This window comes from Muscardinus avellanarius, assembly GCF_963383645.1.
Source record: "Muscardinus avellanarius genome assembly, chromosome: 1".
NCBI lineage: Eukaryota > Metazoa > Chordata > Mammalia > Rodentia > Gliridae > Muscardinus > Muscardinus avellanarius.
Genome location: NC_137786.1, coordinates 125,129,373 through 125,146,860, shown reverse-complemented (window position 1 = coordinate 125,146,860; position 17,488 = coordinate 125,129,373). Strand labels below are relative to the sequence as shown.

The window sequence follows — 17,488 nt, the reverse complement described above, 5'->3', positions numbered from 1 at the left end:
CAAGGACTGGAAAGACTCAGAAAGGGTCCTTCACTCCAACCACCCTCCCAGGTCCTGAAAAATGTCCCCACCACGGACACTCTAATAGTTTCAGTGATGGGATGTGAAGATAAAATAAATAAAATGGGCTAACCTTTCACTTATAATATGCAAAGGACTATTTGTGCTAACTGGTTTTCTGCTTTATCTCATTCCCTTATTACTATAGTCCTCAAGGTACAAGCTACTATTTCCCAGTTTCATAGATAAGGAAACTAATTGGCAGGGTTAGGTATCTGCCCAAGATCTCAAGGAAATTCATGCCACTGTTTCTGAGCCAAATGCAGACATACTCTGTGGGATCCCCCAGCTTGTCCAGAGGTTCTGAGCCCTCGCCATCTTCTGTCCTCCCAACCCAAACCCCATCTGTTCCTGGGAAAATAGACCATGGCATGACTATCCATTCTGGCCCCCTGCATTTGGCTTCCTGGACCTGCAGCATCTCTGCCTCTGTCCTGAGCTTCATACTGCTGTGTCTGGAGGCTCTATTCCACTTGACTTCTACCCTCCTACAGGAGGAGCCCTTTTGGATACAAGGGGATAGAGGTCAAGACTCAAGAATTAGGTTTAAATAAAGTTTAAGGCTGAAGGATTAAGAATGTAGGTAGAGTTATAGTTAGCGTGAGGATTCTCTTTAAGAAATCCCAAACTAAGCCAGGTGTGGTGGTATATACTTGTAATCCCAGTATGTGGGAGGCTGAGACAGGAGGATCACAGGTTCACAGCTAGCCTCAGCAACTTAGTGAGACCCTGTTTCAAAATAAAGAATAAAAAATAGGGCTGGGGTATAGCTAGGAGAAAGAATGCCCCTGGGTTCAATCCCCATACCAAAATAAAATAAAACAAAAAGAAATCCCAAACTAGCCAAGCACAGTGGTGCATGCCTGTAATCCCAGTACTTGAGAAGCTGAGATGAGAGGACAGCAAGTTCAAGGCCAACCTCAGTGACTTAGTGAAATCCTGCTTCAAAAATAAGTAAATAAATAAATAAGTAAAATAGGGCTGGAGTATAGCTCAAAGGTGGAATGCCCCTGCCTGTATCATAAAAAAAAAAAAAAAGGTTGGGCATGGTGGTGTAATCTCAATATTTGGGAGGCTGAAACAAGAGGATCACAGGTTCAAAGCCAACCTCAGCAACTTAGTGAGGCCCTCAGCATTTTAATTTAATTTTTTGGAGGTACCGGGGTTGGAACCCAGGGACATTCTACCTCCAAGCTACACCTCCAGCCCTATTTTTTATACTTTATTTTGAAACAGGGTCTCACTGAGTTGCAAAGGGCCTCAATAAATAGCTGAGGCTGTCTTCAAACTGTAATCTTCCTGTCTCAGGGATTACAAGTGTGTACCACCACACCCGGTTGGCCCTCAGTAATTTAGCAAGGCCTTGTTCAAAATAAAAAAAAATAAAATAGGGCTAGTGGTGTTTCTCAGAGGTAGAATACCCCTTTGTCCAATCCCAAAAACAGAAAGGAGAAAGAAAGAAAGAAAGAAAGAAAGAAAGAAAGAAAGAAAGAAAGGTGATAGATGATAGATAGATAGATAGATAGATAGATAGATAGATAGATAGATAGGAAGGAAGGGAAATCCCAAACTAGACATGAGGTAAACCTTAGGGCTGAAGTTAGGGTCAGGGGTTATGGTCAAAGAGTGAGGTCAGAATGTTTCTGCCTCTGGTCTCCTCCCAGTTCTCCAAGGCAGGAGAGCCAGGCAGGAAGCATCGGTTTCCTCAAAGCCGCTTCCCTACTGGGGCAGAGTGTCGTTCACAAACAGCCACCACCCGGCCCTGCCCCTCCTTCTCTCTGCTGAGAACTCAGAGCCACAGGACAAAGTGACACGGAGGATGACCGAGGCCTGAGAGCAGCCATGGGCTCTGGAGGAGTGGGCCTCCATGGGGCCAGGCGGCCCCTGCCCCTCCTGCTTCTGCTCTTCGTGGGTGAGTGGGGCCCACCCTCTCCTAGCTTGGGCTCCCTAATCCAGGGCTGGCTGGGGCAGAAGAGGCTCCCCGACTCTTTTGTTTCACTTTTACAGTGGAAATACCAAAGATGATGCAGATAATGCTGATGATGATTGTGGTGTGTGTGTGTGTGTGTGTGTGTGTGTGTGTGTTAAAGAGACAGAGAGGCCCAGGGAGAGCTCAGCCAGCCGTGGCCTGGGTGCTGTGGGTGCTGGCCCGGTCCCCTCCCAGCCGGCTTGTACCAGCCACAAGGGAAGACAGAGGAGGTGTGGTGCAAGGAATTGGGGCCTCACAGGTCTGGCTCTCCCTCCTCTTCCCCCCAGGAGCCATGGCTCAGGACTCCCCACCCCAGATCCTGGTTCACCCCCAGGACCAACTACTCCAAGGTGCCGGTCCTGCCAAGATGAACTGCAGAGCGTCAGGCCGGCCACCTCCCACTATCCGCTGGCTGCTGAACGGGCAGCCCCTAAGCATGGTTCCCCCAGACCTGCACCACCTCCTACCTGACGGAACCCTGTTGCTGCTGCGGTCACCAGCCCAGGGGCGCACCCATGATGACCAGGCCCTGTCCTCAGCCCTGGGCATCTACACGTGTGAGGCCAGCAACCGACTGGGCACGGCAGTGAGCCGAGGCGCTCGGCTGTCCCTGGCTGGTGAGGCTTGGTAGGGGTCCAGGTAGAGGTACCTGGGCTGGGAAAGCTGTGTTCAGGGAAGCATGGGGGATGGTGTCTTTGGGGAGAGCCTGGCTGAGGGACCTAGTTTGGGCTGGCCCTGTGTGGTAGACCTGGGAGGTGGGCAAAGTGGAACGGGGTGAGGGCAGCAGAGACAACAAGGCAGGCCTCCGGGAAGGAGGGTCCTGCTCCCTGCAGATCTGCTGTCCTCCCCTCAGTCCTCCACAAGGACTTCCAGGCCCAGCCTCAAGACACAGTGGCCATGGTGGGCGGGCAGTTGGTTCTGGAGTGCCGGCCACCCCGGGGCTACCCAGAGCCCACAGTCTCCTGGTGGAAAGACGGGAAGCCGCTCGCCCTCCAGCCAGGGCGGCACACGGTGAGTGGAGCCTATCCCCACACTTGCCCTTCTGCAGGCACATCTGCTCCCCAGCTCCCACATCCCTTGGTGGGATCTGGGAACCAGAGGCAGTGAGACCTCAAGCTGCCTCCAGCCTCAGAGCCCCCTCCCACTGAAAACTGCCCGGTGTACCTGGCCCTGACAGGTGTCCAGGGGGTTCCTGCTGGTGGCCAGAGCAGAGAAGACTGACGCCGGGGCCTATATGTGTGTGGCCAGAAACAACGCAGGCCAGCGGGAGAGCCGGGCAGCCAGGGTGTCCATCCGGGGTAAGGGAGCAGCTGATGTCTGGGACAGGGCAGGGGTTCCAGTTAGAATGATGTGGTCAGAGCCAGGCGTGGTGGCGCACACTTGTAATCCCCGCACTTGGGAGGCTGAAACAGGAGGATCACACAGGTTCGAAGCCAGCCTTAGCTACTTAGTGAGGCTCTTAGCAACTTAGTGAGACCCTGTTTCCAAATAAAATAGAAAAAAAGTCTGGGAGTATAGCCTGGAGATAGAATGTCCCTAGGTTCCACTCCCAGACCACCAAAAAAAAAAAAAAAAAAGAATGATATGGTCAGGTTTGAACTAGAGTTAAAGTATTTGGGGCTCAGCCTGGGATCAGGGTCTGAGTGCTGAGGGCCTCTATAGGGTAAGTTTTCTCCATATTAGAGTTAGAGATCCCTGGGAATTTGGGTTCCCCCATAGATAGGGGGTGCCCCTTCCTCTACCCCTCTGCCCTGTGATCTCATCCCAGCCCTATGCTCCTCACAGAGTCCCAGGACCACAAAGAGCCTCTGGAACTTCTAGCTGTGCGTATTCAGCTGGAAAATGTGACCCTGCTGAGTCCGGACCCCGAGAAAGGTCCCAAGCCCGGGGCCGCTGTGTGGCTCAGCTGGAAGGTGAAGCCCGGGACCTAGGGTTGAGGGCCAGTCCAGAGCTCCTGAAAGGTTGTCACGGGTTTCCTGACCACCCCTTGCCCTCCCCGTACCTCTTTCCCAGGTAAGTGGCCCTGCTGCACCTGCTCAGTCCTACACAGCCTTGTTCAGGACCCAGGCGGCTCCTGGAAGCCAGGGAGCTCCCTGGGCAGAGGCACTGCTGGCCGGCTGGCAGAGTGCAGAGCTCGGGGGCCTTCGCTGGGGCCAAGACTACGAGTTCAAAGTGAGACCATCGACTGGCCGGGCTCAAGGCCCTGACAGCAACATTTTGCTCCTGAGGCTGCCAGAACAAGGTCAGGGACAGCTCCTCCCAGGACCCAACAATATCCCCCCTAGGCTCCTTCTTGACTGGGGCTCCTAGACTTCCCCACTGCAGTCTGGAGCGGGCGGGGGGGGGGGAGCAGATCCTACTCTGGGACCACCTTTGGCCCTGGCCAAGCAAGTAAGCTTCGTGAAGTTGCTGTTGTTTTCAGTGGAGCTCTGACTGTGTGCCCCATTCCAGATCTTTACCTAGTAGAATCCCTAGAAGGATCGGCACTCCTTATAGCCTTTCTTGCTTTCCTCCAGTGCCCAGTGCCCCACCCCAGGAGGTGACCCTAAAACCTGGTAATGGCAGCATCCTTGTGAGCTGGGGCCCGCCACCTGCTGAAAACCACAATGGTGTCATCCGCAGTTACCAGGTAACCCTTGCAAACGGATACAGCCTTTCCTGGAGGGACCACCACAGCCCTCATCCCTGAGTCCTGCAGAGCCTTGCCCTGCCTACTAAGAAATAGCCTCCGTGCAGAAAATCAAAGGAACTTACTTTTGTTGAGCAAGGACCTACTATCTGCCAGGCTCTGCCAAAAGCGTTACCTCCTCTATCTCATCTCATCCCACAGCCTTCCCAATTTACAGGGAAAGCAAAGCAAAAGTCATAGATACAATAAACAAAACAGGAATCAAACCAGGCCTGGGCAGACGCTAAGCCTTAGAGGCAGGGAAGCTTCAAGTGTGGCTTCTAAGCCAGCAACATCAGCACCACCTGGGAATGTGTCAGGAATGCACATTCTCCAGTCCTTTCCCATGCCTCTGTTATCAGATATTCAAAGATGGGCTAGATGTGGTGGTGCACACCTGTAATCCCAGTACTTGGGAGGCTGAGTTAGGAGGATTTCGGGTTCAAGGCCAGCCTCAACAACTTAGCAAGACCTTGTTTAAAAAATAAATAAATAAACTAAAAGGGCCGGTGGTGTAGCTCCAAGGTAAAATGTCCCAGGGTTCAATCCTTAGTTACAAGGGTGGGGGGAGAAGATGAGCTTGGCCCCTGTATTTTATCAAGCTTCCATATGATAACGAAGTGCTATGAGAACTACTAGTGTTAGGTATATTTTCGCAGGTTTCTGTTCCTCTTCTCTGTGTAATTCTAGAGAAAAGTCTTTTGTACTTGTGAGAGGAAGAGTAATAGGCACTGTGATGCCTGCTGGGAGGGAGGGTCCTGCTTAGGTGGCAGGACAGGATGGCCACCTGCCAAGCACAATCTGCAAATGAAGGATGAGGGCTCCGCTGCTGGATGGTGCTTGGGGCAGCTGCTCATTTCACTCCTGTCCCAGGTCTGGAGTCTGGGCAACACCTCGTTGCCCCCAGCCAACTGGACTGTAGTGGGCGAGCAGACCCAGCTAGAGATCGCCACCCGAATGCCAGGCTCTTACTGTGTGCAAGTGGCTGCAGTCACTGGGGCCGGCGCTGGGAAGCCAAGTAGTCCCGTCTGCCTCCTGTTAGGTGAGAGCAGCACCCAGGAGCCCCACCTGTACCCTGCAGCCCCTGTGCCCCCTCCCCTGCTCCTGCCTCACACTTCTGGCTCTTCCCTCTTGTCTGCTGGTCCCTCACTGCCTCACCTGCCCTCCCCCTGAGCTCCACATCCCATACAGAGCAGGCCATGGAGCGATCGGCCCAAGAACCCAGTGAGCATGGTCTCTGGAGCCTGGAGTGGCTGAGGGCCACCTTGAGGCGGCCAGAGGTCATCGCCAGCGGGGGTGTCTTACTCTGGCTGCTGCTGCTGGGCACTGCTGTGTGTATCCACCGCCGGCGCCGAGCTGGGGTGCACCTGGGCCCAGGTGAGCACAGGGAACCCAGGTGTACATGTTTCCCCTGCTCCGCCAATGCCGGCCTCGGGATTTAGCCTTTCTCCCACTTTCTCCCAGGTCTATACAGATATACCAGTGAGGACGCCATCCTAAAACACAGGTGAGAAGCAACGGGGGAGGGCCCAAGGTGCAGGAGTTCAGAGAGGTGAAGAGATAGTGGGTGGGACAGGGAATTGAATGGAGTTTGGGTCTAATCTGCTATTTGAAGGTTAGGATTTTAGTGCCGGAGTCTCTCCTGGACACCAAGAGACAGCTAATTTTTCTTTCACTAAGGTTCTACTGAACCACTTGACAGCTGGGCAAACTGTGAGTCATAAAATACAGGACTGAGCCAAAAGGCTTCACAGCTAGCAGCTTCTGACCCCCATCCAGGACCCTTGCCACCACCTCTCACTAACATACACTGCAGTCTCTCCTGATGTGTCATTGCTCATTAATAGTAGCTGGCACGAGATGACCAGTCCTAATGTTTGGTTTCCTCCGTATACTCAGTGTCCACCTAGAAGCACCTCTCCCTTCTGTGAGTCGCCTATTGAGTGTCCATTCTTGCACCAGGACACAGCTGCACATCCAGCAGAGGGCACTTGGCTTCTAAGTCCTAGATTCTTACTGTTCAAAAACAGGGACAGCCTGTAGGTACTTGTGCTCTGACGCCAGAGTAAGACTGCAGTTGTGAGACAAATATCAAGAAAGAAAGCATCCTTTATTTTCTCCTACTGGCTGATTTTTTCACTAAGAAGCCATTTCATCTCTGCCTATTTTCTTGGCTCTTTATCTGGGTAGATTACCTATAGGAGGCTTCACACTCCAGGTCTGCCTTACTCAATAAAAGTTTATTGAGCCTGTATGGTGAACAAGATATATGGAGGCTTTGGGCTGACATTTTGCTGTCAGAATCTCAGCCCACAACACGGTTCCAAGCTGGTTGGCGTTGTGTTCCTGAGTTTCCCTGTGTTTGCTGGCTTCTCTCTTAGCTGCCTTTCTGAACTTTCTCAGACTCCCTGGGGACCTTCTCCTTTACCCTTGAGGGATATTCTATTTTGACTGTTTGGTTCATTCATTTCCTTAGAATAGTCTCCATCCACCGGACATGGTGGCACATGCTTATAATCCCCAAGCTTGGGAGGCAGAGACAGGAGGATCGCGCAGGTTCGAAGCCATCCGCGCGTGCTGGCTTAGGAGACCCTGTTTCCAAATAAAAATGTAAAAATAGGTCTGGGAGTGTAGCCCAGAGATTGAAGGGCTTCCAGGAACCCCAGTACCACCATCCCCCCCAAAAAAGAATAGTCTCCACCCTCCAGGAACTTCAGTCTAGGCAGAGACAGACATGAGTGTGATCCAACAGGAACAGTACAAAAGCACGTATGAGATACATGGAAGGGACTATGGTGAAGCACAGGAGAAAGAAGACTCCACATTTACCCTGACAGTTAAAGGGGAAGGGCAGATTGAGCAGCAAAAAGTAGGCTGTGATATTCATAAGAAAAGACTGGCCGTTTGGTCTGGCTGGGGTATGAGATAAGAGAAGTATCAGAACAAAGGATAAAGTTAGGAATCTGGAAGTCGGATTACAGAAGATACTATTGGCCACACTAGGCAGCTGGGCTGTATTTTGGTAAAAAGAGAGCCACAGAAGATTCTAAGCAAAGACGTGCCTTGGTCAGATTCCTGCTCTTGAAGGATCACTTAGTTAGCTGGAAGCCAGTGTCCACAGAGCAAGCTCCTGTTCCGCCCACCAAGTGATCTCACATATCTTCATACTCACCACTTCCTTAGATGGAAGATCTAACCATTACCATTTTACAGACTGGCACACCAGGGCTGAAGACAGCCTAATCTCTTTACTTAACCAAAGTTGGATAGCTAAGCTGCAGGTTTGTCTGACTCCAGATCTGTTCTTTTCCTCTGGGCGTCCTTGTCTGTCTCCTTAACTAATACCTCTCAGCTCTGAACAACATTGGCTTCCGCTGTCCCCAGCATAGAGGGAGGTGATGAATTTAGAGAGTAGGTTCAAGATCTTCAGGGGTCTGTGAAGGACTGAAAAGTAGTAAGTATAAAGGTGAAAGAACCATCTCCTCCACTTCTCCTGCTGCCCTCTGAGCTGGAGGTCCTGGCCAATTAGATCCCCACTTCTCCGGGCCTCACCCCTCCCCATTGTCTCAGGATGGACCACAGTGACTCTCCCTGGCTGGCAGACACCTGGCGCTCCACCTCTGGCTCTCGGGACCTCAGCAGCAGCAGCAGCCTCAGCAGCCGCCTGGGAGTGGACCCCCGGGACCCGCTAGACTGCCGGCGCTCCTGTGAGCATAACTTGAGGGACAAGGATCCCAGGGATGGGGATGTGCGGGGCAATGGGCTCACCATAATTCCTCCTGTCGTTTTTACTACAGTGATCTCCTGGGACCCCCGGAGCCCTGGTGTGCCCCTGCTTCCAGACACAAGCACTTTTTATGGCTCCCTCATTGCTGAGCTGCCCTCCAGCACGCCAGCCCGGCCAAGCCCTCAGACCCCAGCTGCCAGGCGCCTTCCAACCCAGCTGGCCCGCACCTCCAGCCCTTGGCCCAGCTCAGACAGCCTCTGCAGCCGCAGGGGACTCTCTTCTCCACGCCTGTCTCTGGCTGCCTCAGAGGCTTGGAAGGCCAAAAAGAAGCAGGGTAAGAAGGAGAGGAGAGACATGGGGGGAGATGGGGGGAGAGTGCAATAGGAACTCAGCCTGCTGGCTTTGAAGTGGGGTGTGGGCTGCAGCCCCACAGCCGGTGGACACAGGCCTCATCCCCATCTGCAGTGCACTCAGCTGGGGGTGTGCTTGTCCCAGCTTTTCTTTACAGTACCAAGCCCTATTTCTGCAGTCTTTCCAGCTCAGCAAACATTTAATAAGCACCACTGCATGCCAAACATGAGGGACACAGGAGATAACCCGCATAGGCCTTTCTCCCTCGGGGCTCCTAGCCCGTCCAATGAAGGGCTGAGCAGTATACAGGTAGCTCCCAAGCCTGGCAGAATGTGGCTAGGGCTGGCAGGGGCCTCAGGCTCTCATGAATTATCTCCTATGCATTGCACATGGGTCTGCATGGGCACCAACTCCCAACTCACTTCTCAGAGAGGATTGAGTACAGTTTGCCCTCGATATGCATGGGTTTCGTGTTCACAGACTCAACTGTCTGTGAATTGAAAATATTCATAAAAATATTGTGTCTGTTCAAACATATAGACCTTTCTTTCTTGTCATTATTCCCTAAACAATGCAGTAAAACAACTACTTATGAGCTGGGCATGGTGGTGCATGCTTATAATCCCAGTACTTGGGAGGCTGACACAGTAGGATCTGAGTTCGCAGCCAGCCTCAGCTACTCAGTGAGGCCCTCTGAAACTTAGTGGGACCCTGTTTTCAAATAAAGAATAAAAAATCAGGCTGAGGGTGTGGTTTGGAGATAGAATGCCCCTGGGTTCACTCTCCAGCACCAAACACACACACAAAACTATTTACTAGCATTTCCATTGTTTAAGTTTAATAGATAAACTAAAGATAATTTAAAGTAAATAGGAGAATTGTGTAGCCCATATACAAATACTATGCTGTTTTATATGAGGAACTTGAGCATCCTTGTAATTTTCATATTTGGAGGGGAGGGATTTGAACCAATTTCCCATGATCCTGAGGAACACAGTCCTTTCTAGACACAGTTCATTTCCAACTGTTGACTTTTGACTTTCCGGAAAGTAGTAATTATAGTCTCCATTTCTTAAGCAGGCTCTTTGCATATATTTATTTCCTTTAATCCTCACAATAGATTGGCCAGGGATTAGTTCTCTAATCTCTGCAGATAAGGACAGAGGGACAGGATGGTTGGATAACTTGTTCCGGATCCCACAAGTAATAAGATGCAAAGCTCAGCTTTGAAGGCAGGATAATCTGCCTCTGAAGGCCATTCTGAGTCCCTCTGGCGCTCCCTTAGGAAATTCTGTTTCCCTGTGGACTGTTGTCTCCTGTTTCTGCCTGGCAGAACATTGGCCTGCATTCTGCCTGCTGTCTTCATGACTCTTCTATACTGATGAGAAAGACTCAGTAAATGTTCTACCAATTCCTTTTTGAAAAAAATGGATACAATCCAAATTTTATCAAGATAAAGATGGGTTAAGAGTAATTAAGAACTTGTTCAATATCAAGAATTTTATTATTCTGTCTTAGTGGCACATGCTTATAATCCCAAGACTTAGGAGGCTGAGATGGGAGGATCGTGGCTCGCAACCAGCCTCAGCTACTTAGTGAAGCCCTCCGCAACTTAGTGAGACCCTGTTTCAAAATAACAACAACAAAAAATCATGCTGGGAGTATAGCTTGGAGGTTGAATGCCCCTGGGTTCCATCCCCAGTACTGCAATAATAATAATAATAATAATAATAATAATAATAATAATAATTTTATTATTCTAAGTATTAGCAAAGCCAGCATTCTTGCCAGCTTTGCCTCAGATCTATTGCATTATAAATACTGGGTGGGAATGGAATCCTAGCTAAAAAGTAGTAGAATCTGTCTCAGAGAGCTCGGTGCAGTGGCTATAATCCCAGTACTTGGGAGGCTGAGTCAGGAGGATTGCAGGTTCCAGACTAGTCTCAGCAACTTAGCAAGATTCTTTTTCAAAATAAAAAAAGTAAGGGGCATGGTGGCACATGCTTGTAATTCCAGTATTTAGGAGGCTTAGCCAGTTAAATTGCAGGTTCTAGGCTAGCTTCAGCAACTTAGCAAGACCTTGTTTCAAAATAAAAAATAAAAAGGGTTGGGCATGTAACTCAGAGGGAGAATGCCCCTGGCTTCAATCCCCAGTACCCCATCCCACCAAAAATAAATTATCAGGAGGCTGGGGTTGTATGCAGCTCACTAGTAGAGTACCCATGTGAGGCCCTGGATTGGAGCCTCAGCACCAAAAAATAAAATTAAAAAATAAAAGCAAAATCCTAGCTTTCCTGTGGAGAACTACATTGACTTTAATGCAGAATCCCTCTTGAAACATTAGTATTCCTAGAAAAATATAAGTGGTTTTCTGTAGCCAATTCTTTTTTGTTTGTTTTTTTAATATTGGAGATCAAATCCAGGGCCTTTCTCTTAATAAGCATACCCTCTGTCCTGAGCTACACTTCTAGTCCTATGGCCAAGCTCTAAGATGTTTCAAGTTCTGCAGTGGGGCCTCACTACATCCCATTTCTCTTCACCCCAGACCCATCTCCCCCCTACCCCAGGATGGATCAACGGTAGTGACTTTCTTGGCTGGGAACACTCATTGCTCCACCCTGGCCCCTAGGACCTCAGCTACAGCAACAATGCCGTGCTATGACTTTGTCTAAAGCCACAGAGCTGATTCTACGGCTGTCACTTCATCCAAAGGACTGGTGTTTCTTCCTCTCCTAAAGCCAGCATTCTCTCTCAGTACCTCAGTTCCTTGAACCTACTTCTTCCTTTTTCTCATTATTTGACCTTAGTTGGTTTTGTTTTGTTTTTGTCTCCACAACTGTTTTAAGTTTTTTGTTTTGTTTTTGGCTCTTGAAATTGAACCAAGATGCATTTTACCTCTGAGCTACATTCCCAGCCTTAATTAATTATTTATTTATTTATTTATTTATTTATTATTTTAGTGGTACTGGGGTTCCTGGAAGCCCTTCTACCTCCGGGCTACACTCCCAGACCTATTTTATACTTTTTTATTTTTGGAAACAGGGTCTCTTAAGCCAGCACAGCTAGCTCCGAACCAGCACGATCCTCCTGTCTCCGCCTCCCAAGCGCGAGGATTACAAGCGTGCGCCACCACGCCCGGCTATTTATTTATATTTCAAGAAGGGTCTCACTAAATTGCTGAAACTGACCTTGAACCTGTGATCCTCCTGTCTCAGCCTCCCAAGTGCTTGGATCAGAGATGTGGGCTACTGCACTCAGCTCACTACTGATATTCTCACAAATGTATTCTCCTGTCTCTCATCTGTACATCAGGTTCTTAGTTCTGTTAACTCTGTCAGATAGATGCACCAAATATCCTCAGTCGTTCACTATTCCATTAACATAAATACTCATAGCCAAGTATGGTGGCACATACCTGTAATCCCAGTACTTGGGAGGCTAAGACAAGAGGATCACAGGTTTAAAGCCAGCCTCAGCAACTTGATAAGGCTCTCAGCAACTAAGAGAGATCCTGTTTTCAAATAAAAAATAAAATAGGGCTGAGAGTGTAGCCCAGAGGTAAAAGGCTCCTGGGTTTCATCCATAGTACCAAGACAAAAATATTTATTGCAGTTTAGAGTTGTCCAGATTTAATCCTTCACCTTGGTAAGTTTTTTATACAATTTATTCAAATAGCATTAAAACTAAAATTCAAATAACTCCGGGCAAGATAGGGGAGGCCTTTTGTTGCCAGGATACTTTGGAGGAAATGAAATAAGCTGGGATAAATATGGCCTTTTCCACTTCTGGCTTTTCCCTTTCCTCTTCCATTCAAACCAGCCAACTAGCATTGCTCACAATTCTGAGGCCCTGGACAAGACAAAGCTGATGACAGACGGTTGGGTCACCAACCTGGAACCTGGTCTCCAAGATTCCCTATGTCCCATGAAAATGAAGGAAAGTGAATAAAAACTAGACCAGCCAAAGTACAAAAGGAAACGGATGGAGGTAGTCAAAAGACCGGTTAATAGCTGGACATGGAGCACATGCCTAGAATCCTAGTACTTGGGAGGCTAAATCAGGAGGATTGCAGTTTGAGGGCAGCCTCAATAGTGTAGCAAGAATCTGAGCAGCCTAGAGAGACCCTTTTTTAAAACTAAAGTAAAGCTAGGCGTGGTGCCGCACGCTTGTAATCCCAGCATTTGGGAGGCTTAGACCGGAGGATCTCGGTTCACGGACAGCCTCAGCTACTTAGGCGCTTTGCAACTCAGTGAAACCCAGTTTCAAAATAAAGAATAAAAAAATAGGGCAGAGGGTGTAGCTCGGAAGAAGAATGCCCCTGGGTTCCATCCTCAAACCCGCAAAATAAATAAATAAATAAATAAATCTAAAGTAAAAAAGGGCTGGTGTTATACCTTGTGGTACAAAGTCCCTGGGTTCAATCCCAGTACCAACACCAAAAAAAGGTCAGGTTACTGGTACCCAGACTCTCAGAGATAGATGGGATTTTGGTCAGTACCAAAGTCTTGGTCTCTTTCCTATTCTAATGATGTCCCAGGTGGGCACCAGATGGATGCTCCCCGACCTTTGAGCCCAGACTGACCGGATAACTCCATGCTGAGCATCCCACCTGGTCTCTGGCCAGTCATGGAAGGAGACCCTTTCCAAGCCGGGCTTCCCATCATGTAGTACTCATCTGAAGACTGTCTTTTCCTCCTTTGCTTGACGTTCTTCTGGTTCCTAGCACAGAGAAAGTATCTACTATTGCCCTGTTCCTTAGATGACTTGAGGTTCTAGCTCGACTGAGAAGCATGCTCACAGGTCATGGCACACGGCTGGTTGGTCCTGGTGGTTTCCTCAGCTCCTCTGTTTATCAGGGTTCACTCAGCCCTGACTCTTCAGTGCCCATGGGGCCATCTTGCATGTGATTCTTCTCACCTGGTATTTCTGTCACATCTCTGGTATCATTCATATATTTACTTGTTCAGTCAACAAGCATTATTGAATATCTGTGGCAGGGCCTTGCGTCTCTGGGTGAGGCCAGTGCAGTTCCCTCCTTTGAAGTCCCTCTTCCTATTAGCAGACTCCTTCTGATCTCAACTCACATCATCTAGGGCTCCATATTCTTATCCTTCTTAATCAGCTCAACCTGACGGTCCAACCCAGGTTCCTCAAGGCCGGGCTGTGTCCAGAACCACATAGAAATTATTGATAGATTCACTTCAGTGAAAGAAGTATTTGTCTTCACAGAGCAAAAATTTATGAGGAGCACAGCACTGGGAGGGAACAGAGATGAGGAAGACTGGTGGGTACAGTCAAGGAAGAAAGTTGTTTTTTTTTAAAGCTTCCATAAGGTGCCTGGTACTTTGCAATCTGGTTTGATTTCACCCCCAAAACCATCATTTAAAGTGATTGTTTACAAAGGAAACTGAGGCTCAGAAAGGTTAGTGGACTTCCCTGAGGTCACACAGCTGGCGGGACTCTAAGGGCAAGCCTTTTGACTCCAAGCCCAGTCGTCCTTCTAACCCCCTCACAGCTGCGTGGATGAAGATGGGACAGGGGTGGAGAGAACTGGGGGAGCCCTTCCCTCTTTTCTCTGGATTCAGGGTCCCAGGGGCTGAAATGAATAATACAGCTGAAGACAGCTGTGGTTGGGGTTTACAAGGCCCAGCCACCACCAGCACTTTCCTTTGCAGAGCTGCACCATGCCAACAGCTCCCCACTGCTTCGAGGCGGCCGCCCCACAGAGCTCTGGGCCTGGGAGTTGGGAAATAGAAGTTCCAGGAATATCTCCCAAAACCCAGGTGAGAGGGGCTCCCCGAGAGGAAAGGAAGGAGGGAGGGGGGTCTAGGGTCCCACCAGCCCAGGCCCCTGCACCTGGCTTCCCCTCCAGACCCTGCGGGAATGGGTGGGCAGGCAGGCTGGGTCCCTACCTGAATGAGATCCTTCCCCAGAAGCTGTGCCCCGAGCTCTGGTCGCCTGGAGGGCCCTGGGACCGCAACTCCTCAGCACCTCGAATGAGCTGGCAACTCGCCCCCTCCCTCCAGTGCCCCTGGGTCCTCGGCGAACCCCGTCTCAGAGCCAGCAGACCCAGTAAGAGGGCAAGGGGTCAAGTGGCAGAGCTGGGAGACCAGGGATTTGGGGACTGTGTGCTGGGATCAGACGTGGAGTGGGAAGGGCAGACAAGGGCCCAGAGAATGACACTAACCATCTTACTGTCCCTCCCTTACCCCAATCAGGCACACGGTGGCGCCCCAAGCTCCCTCCCTCACCCCTCTGCCAGCAGCCCCCCTCCCCACCCACACCACCTCCAGGCCCCCCAGCCCCCGGGCCTCTTCCCTCTCTGGTCCCAGCCCTGCTTCCAGTCACCTGTCTAGCTCCTCACTGTCATCCCTGGAGGACGATCAGGACAGTGTGCTAACCCCAGAAGAGGTAGCCCTGTGCCTGGAACTCAGTGAGGGCGAGGAGACCCCCAGGTGAGTAGCCCAAGAAAAGCCCAGAGCTGCACTGCCCACCGGCCTCTGCTGGTGTTTCTGCTGCCGCACCCCAACCACTGTTAACATCTCCCTTTTGTTTTCCTAGGAACAGTGTCTCGCCAATGCCTAGAGCTCCATCACCCCCCACAACCTACGGGTATATCGGCATCCCCACAGCCTCAGGCCTAGCAGATGTGGGCAGGGATGGGGGAGGCGTGGGCGCTGAGGCAGGGGGCCTGTTGTGCCCCCCTCGGCCCTGCCCCACCCCCACGCCCAGCGAGGGCTCCCTGGCCAATGGCTGGGGCTCGGCCTCTGAGGACAACGCCCCCAGTGCCAGAGCCAGCCTGGTCAGCTCCTCCGATGGCTCCTTCCTCGCCGATGCCCACTTTGCCCGGGCCCTGGCAGTGGCTGTAGACAGCTTTGGTTTGGGTCTGCAGCCCAGGGAGGCCGACTGTGTCTTCACTGGTACGTGGATCGGTCCCATCTGACTCCTCACCCCCACTCTCTTAGAGTGGACACAGCTCCTGTAAGACACGCACCCCTAACCAAGAGGCAAAGCTTCCAGATAGCAGTCCTCCTGGGTGTCCTGTGTTCTCCGGCCTTCCGTCCATACTCTCCCTCCCACCTCCTCTTCTCTGGGAGGACTCTGCCCTCCACTAAGGGCTAGGGTTTTTTCTTTTCTTTTTTCTTTTTTCTTTCATCCTTTATTTTGAAACAGGATCTCACTAGATTGTGGAGGGCCTTACTAAGTAGCTGAAGCTGGCTGCAAACTTGAAATCCTCTGGTTTCAGCCTCCCAAGCACTGGGATTACAAGTGTGTGCCACCATGCCTGGCTTATCAGTTGGAGTTTCTTTGCCCTCTTACATACGATAAATCTAATTCTTTTTTTCTTACTTTTTTATTTCTTTATTTTTTAACTGGGGATTGAACTCAGAGCATTCCACCACTGAGTTACACCCCAGCCCTTTTTGTTTTGTTTTATTTTTTTTTTATTTTGAAACAGGGTCTCATTAAGTTGCCAAAGGTCTTGCTAGGTTGTTGAGGCTGGTCTCAAACCTGTGATTCTCCTATCTCAGCCTTCCAATTACCAGGATTACAGGCATACATCACCATGCCTGGCTGCCTAGCTGTTTTTCTTGGAGCAAAGAGCAGAGTTAGGGTTAGAAAGATGGAAATGGGGGATCTGACAGGGTATATGGGAAAAGGAACCCCAAAGGTCTGGAAGCCCTGAGCCGCCTTCTGTGGACATGCGATAATGGTGGGGCTGAGCCCAGTGGCTCCGCCACTCCCGCTATGGCCAGGAGGAAGGATGTAGTGACCTCACAGGAGCAAGGAGGCTAGGGAACAGCCACTGGGAGAAGACAGAGAGGTTGAGCAGCGACCTTCCCATCAGGCCTGGGGGACACAGCCACTGGGACTGAGAGGCTAGGTTAGGCCTTGAGGAAGGTATGTACCCTAAGCTGGCCCTAAGCTTTGGCCCTAAACTGTTCCCTGGAGCTAATGGTCAGCTCCTCGCTGACTCCTACCTTTTGACAGATGCCTCGTCGCCTCCCTCCCCACCGGATGACCTCTTCCTGACTCCCACACTTTCCCTGTCCCCATGGGAGTGGAGGCTGGACTGGCTGGAGGATGAAGAGACCAACCACACCCAGCGGCTGGGAAGGGGGCTGCCCCCCTGGCCACCTGACTCTGGCATTTCTCCTCAGCGAAGTCAGCTTGGCTTTCCTGTGCCCAAGACTGGCAGTGAGTGTCCATCTGCGTGGCTGATGTGGTGATCTGGAGCTGAAGGGTCCTGGGGAGGAGCCAAGAGAGAGTCTGGGGTCCTGCAGGAGAGACAGGAGCAGGGGGATATCTCCATTCTTCTTTAACTTTTTCCCACAGATTCTTCCTGAACGGTGTCCCTGCAATTACCAGAGGAGCCCCCAGAATGCCTCTGCCACCCACCCATGAGGTCTGGTGTATGGTCCGGGGTTTTGGCCTATGTTTCTTTGCAGTGGAAGTCCACTTTCCTCAGCCTCCCAGGGAGTTCTGCTGGAACTTTTAAAACAATGAATGCAGGCCTGGCTCAGAGAGGGAAACATCATCTACTGGACTCTGGGACTCTCTCCTTTATTCCAGCCATGTCCACAACAAGGGCCTGGCCCAAGGAGCAGCCTGACCTCCTGCTCGCCCCACCACCATGGGAAGCTGGGAGCCAGAGGTGTCTTCAAGGAGGCCTGAAGCTGCGGGTGTGGAGGAAGGCACTTCTCAGAGCCTC

General features: G+C 50.7%; 1 protein-coding gene across 1 annotated transcript; it reads left to right on the top strand.

Annotated features, from left to right (window-relative positions):
• Positions 1-1,902: 1,902 nt before the first annotated feature.
• Positions 1,903-17,123, top strand: ROBO4 (roundabout guidance receptor 4; the record flags this gene model as incomplete). Its single annotated transcript, XM_080719254.1, has 18 exons — positions 1,903-1,972; positions 2,317-2,646; positions 2,883-3,040; positions 3,207-3,327; positions 3,815-3,942; positions 4,043-4,271; positions 4,546-4,658; positions 5,571-5,739; positions 5,889-6,074; positions 6,162-6,204; positions 8,268-8,404; positions 8,495-8,758; positions 14,451-14,558; positions 14,709-14,847; positions 14,994-15,230; positions 15,337-15,695; positions 16,768-16,974; positions 17,113-17,123. 18 exons carry the CDS (start codon positions 1,903-1,905, stop codon positions 17,121-17,123), a joined length of 3,009 nt encoding a protein of 1,002 aa, XP_080575380.1.
• Between the last annotated feature and the right edge of the window lie 365 nt (positions 17,124-17,488).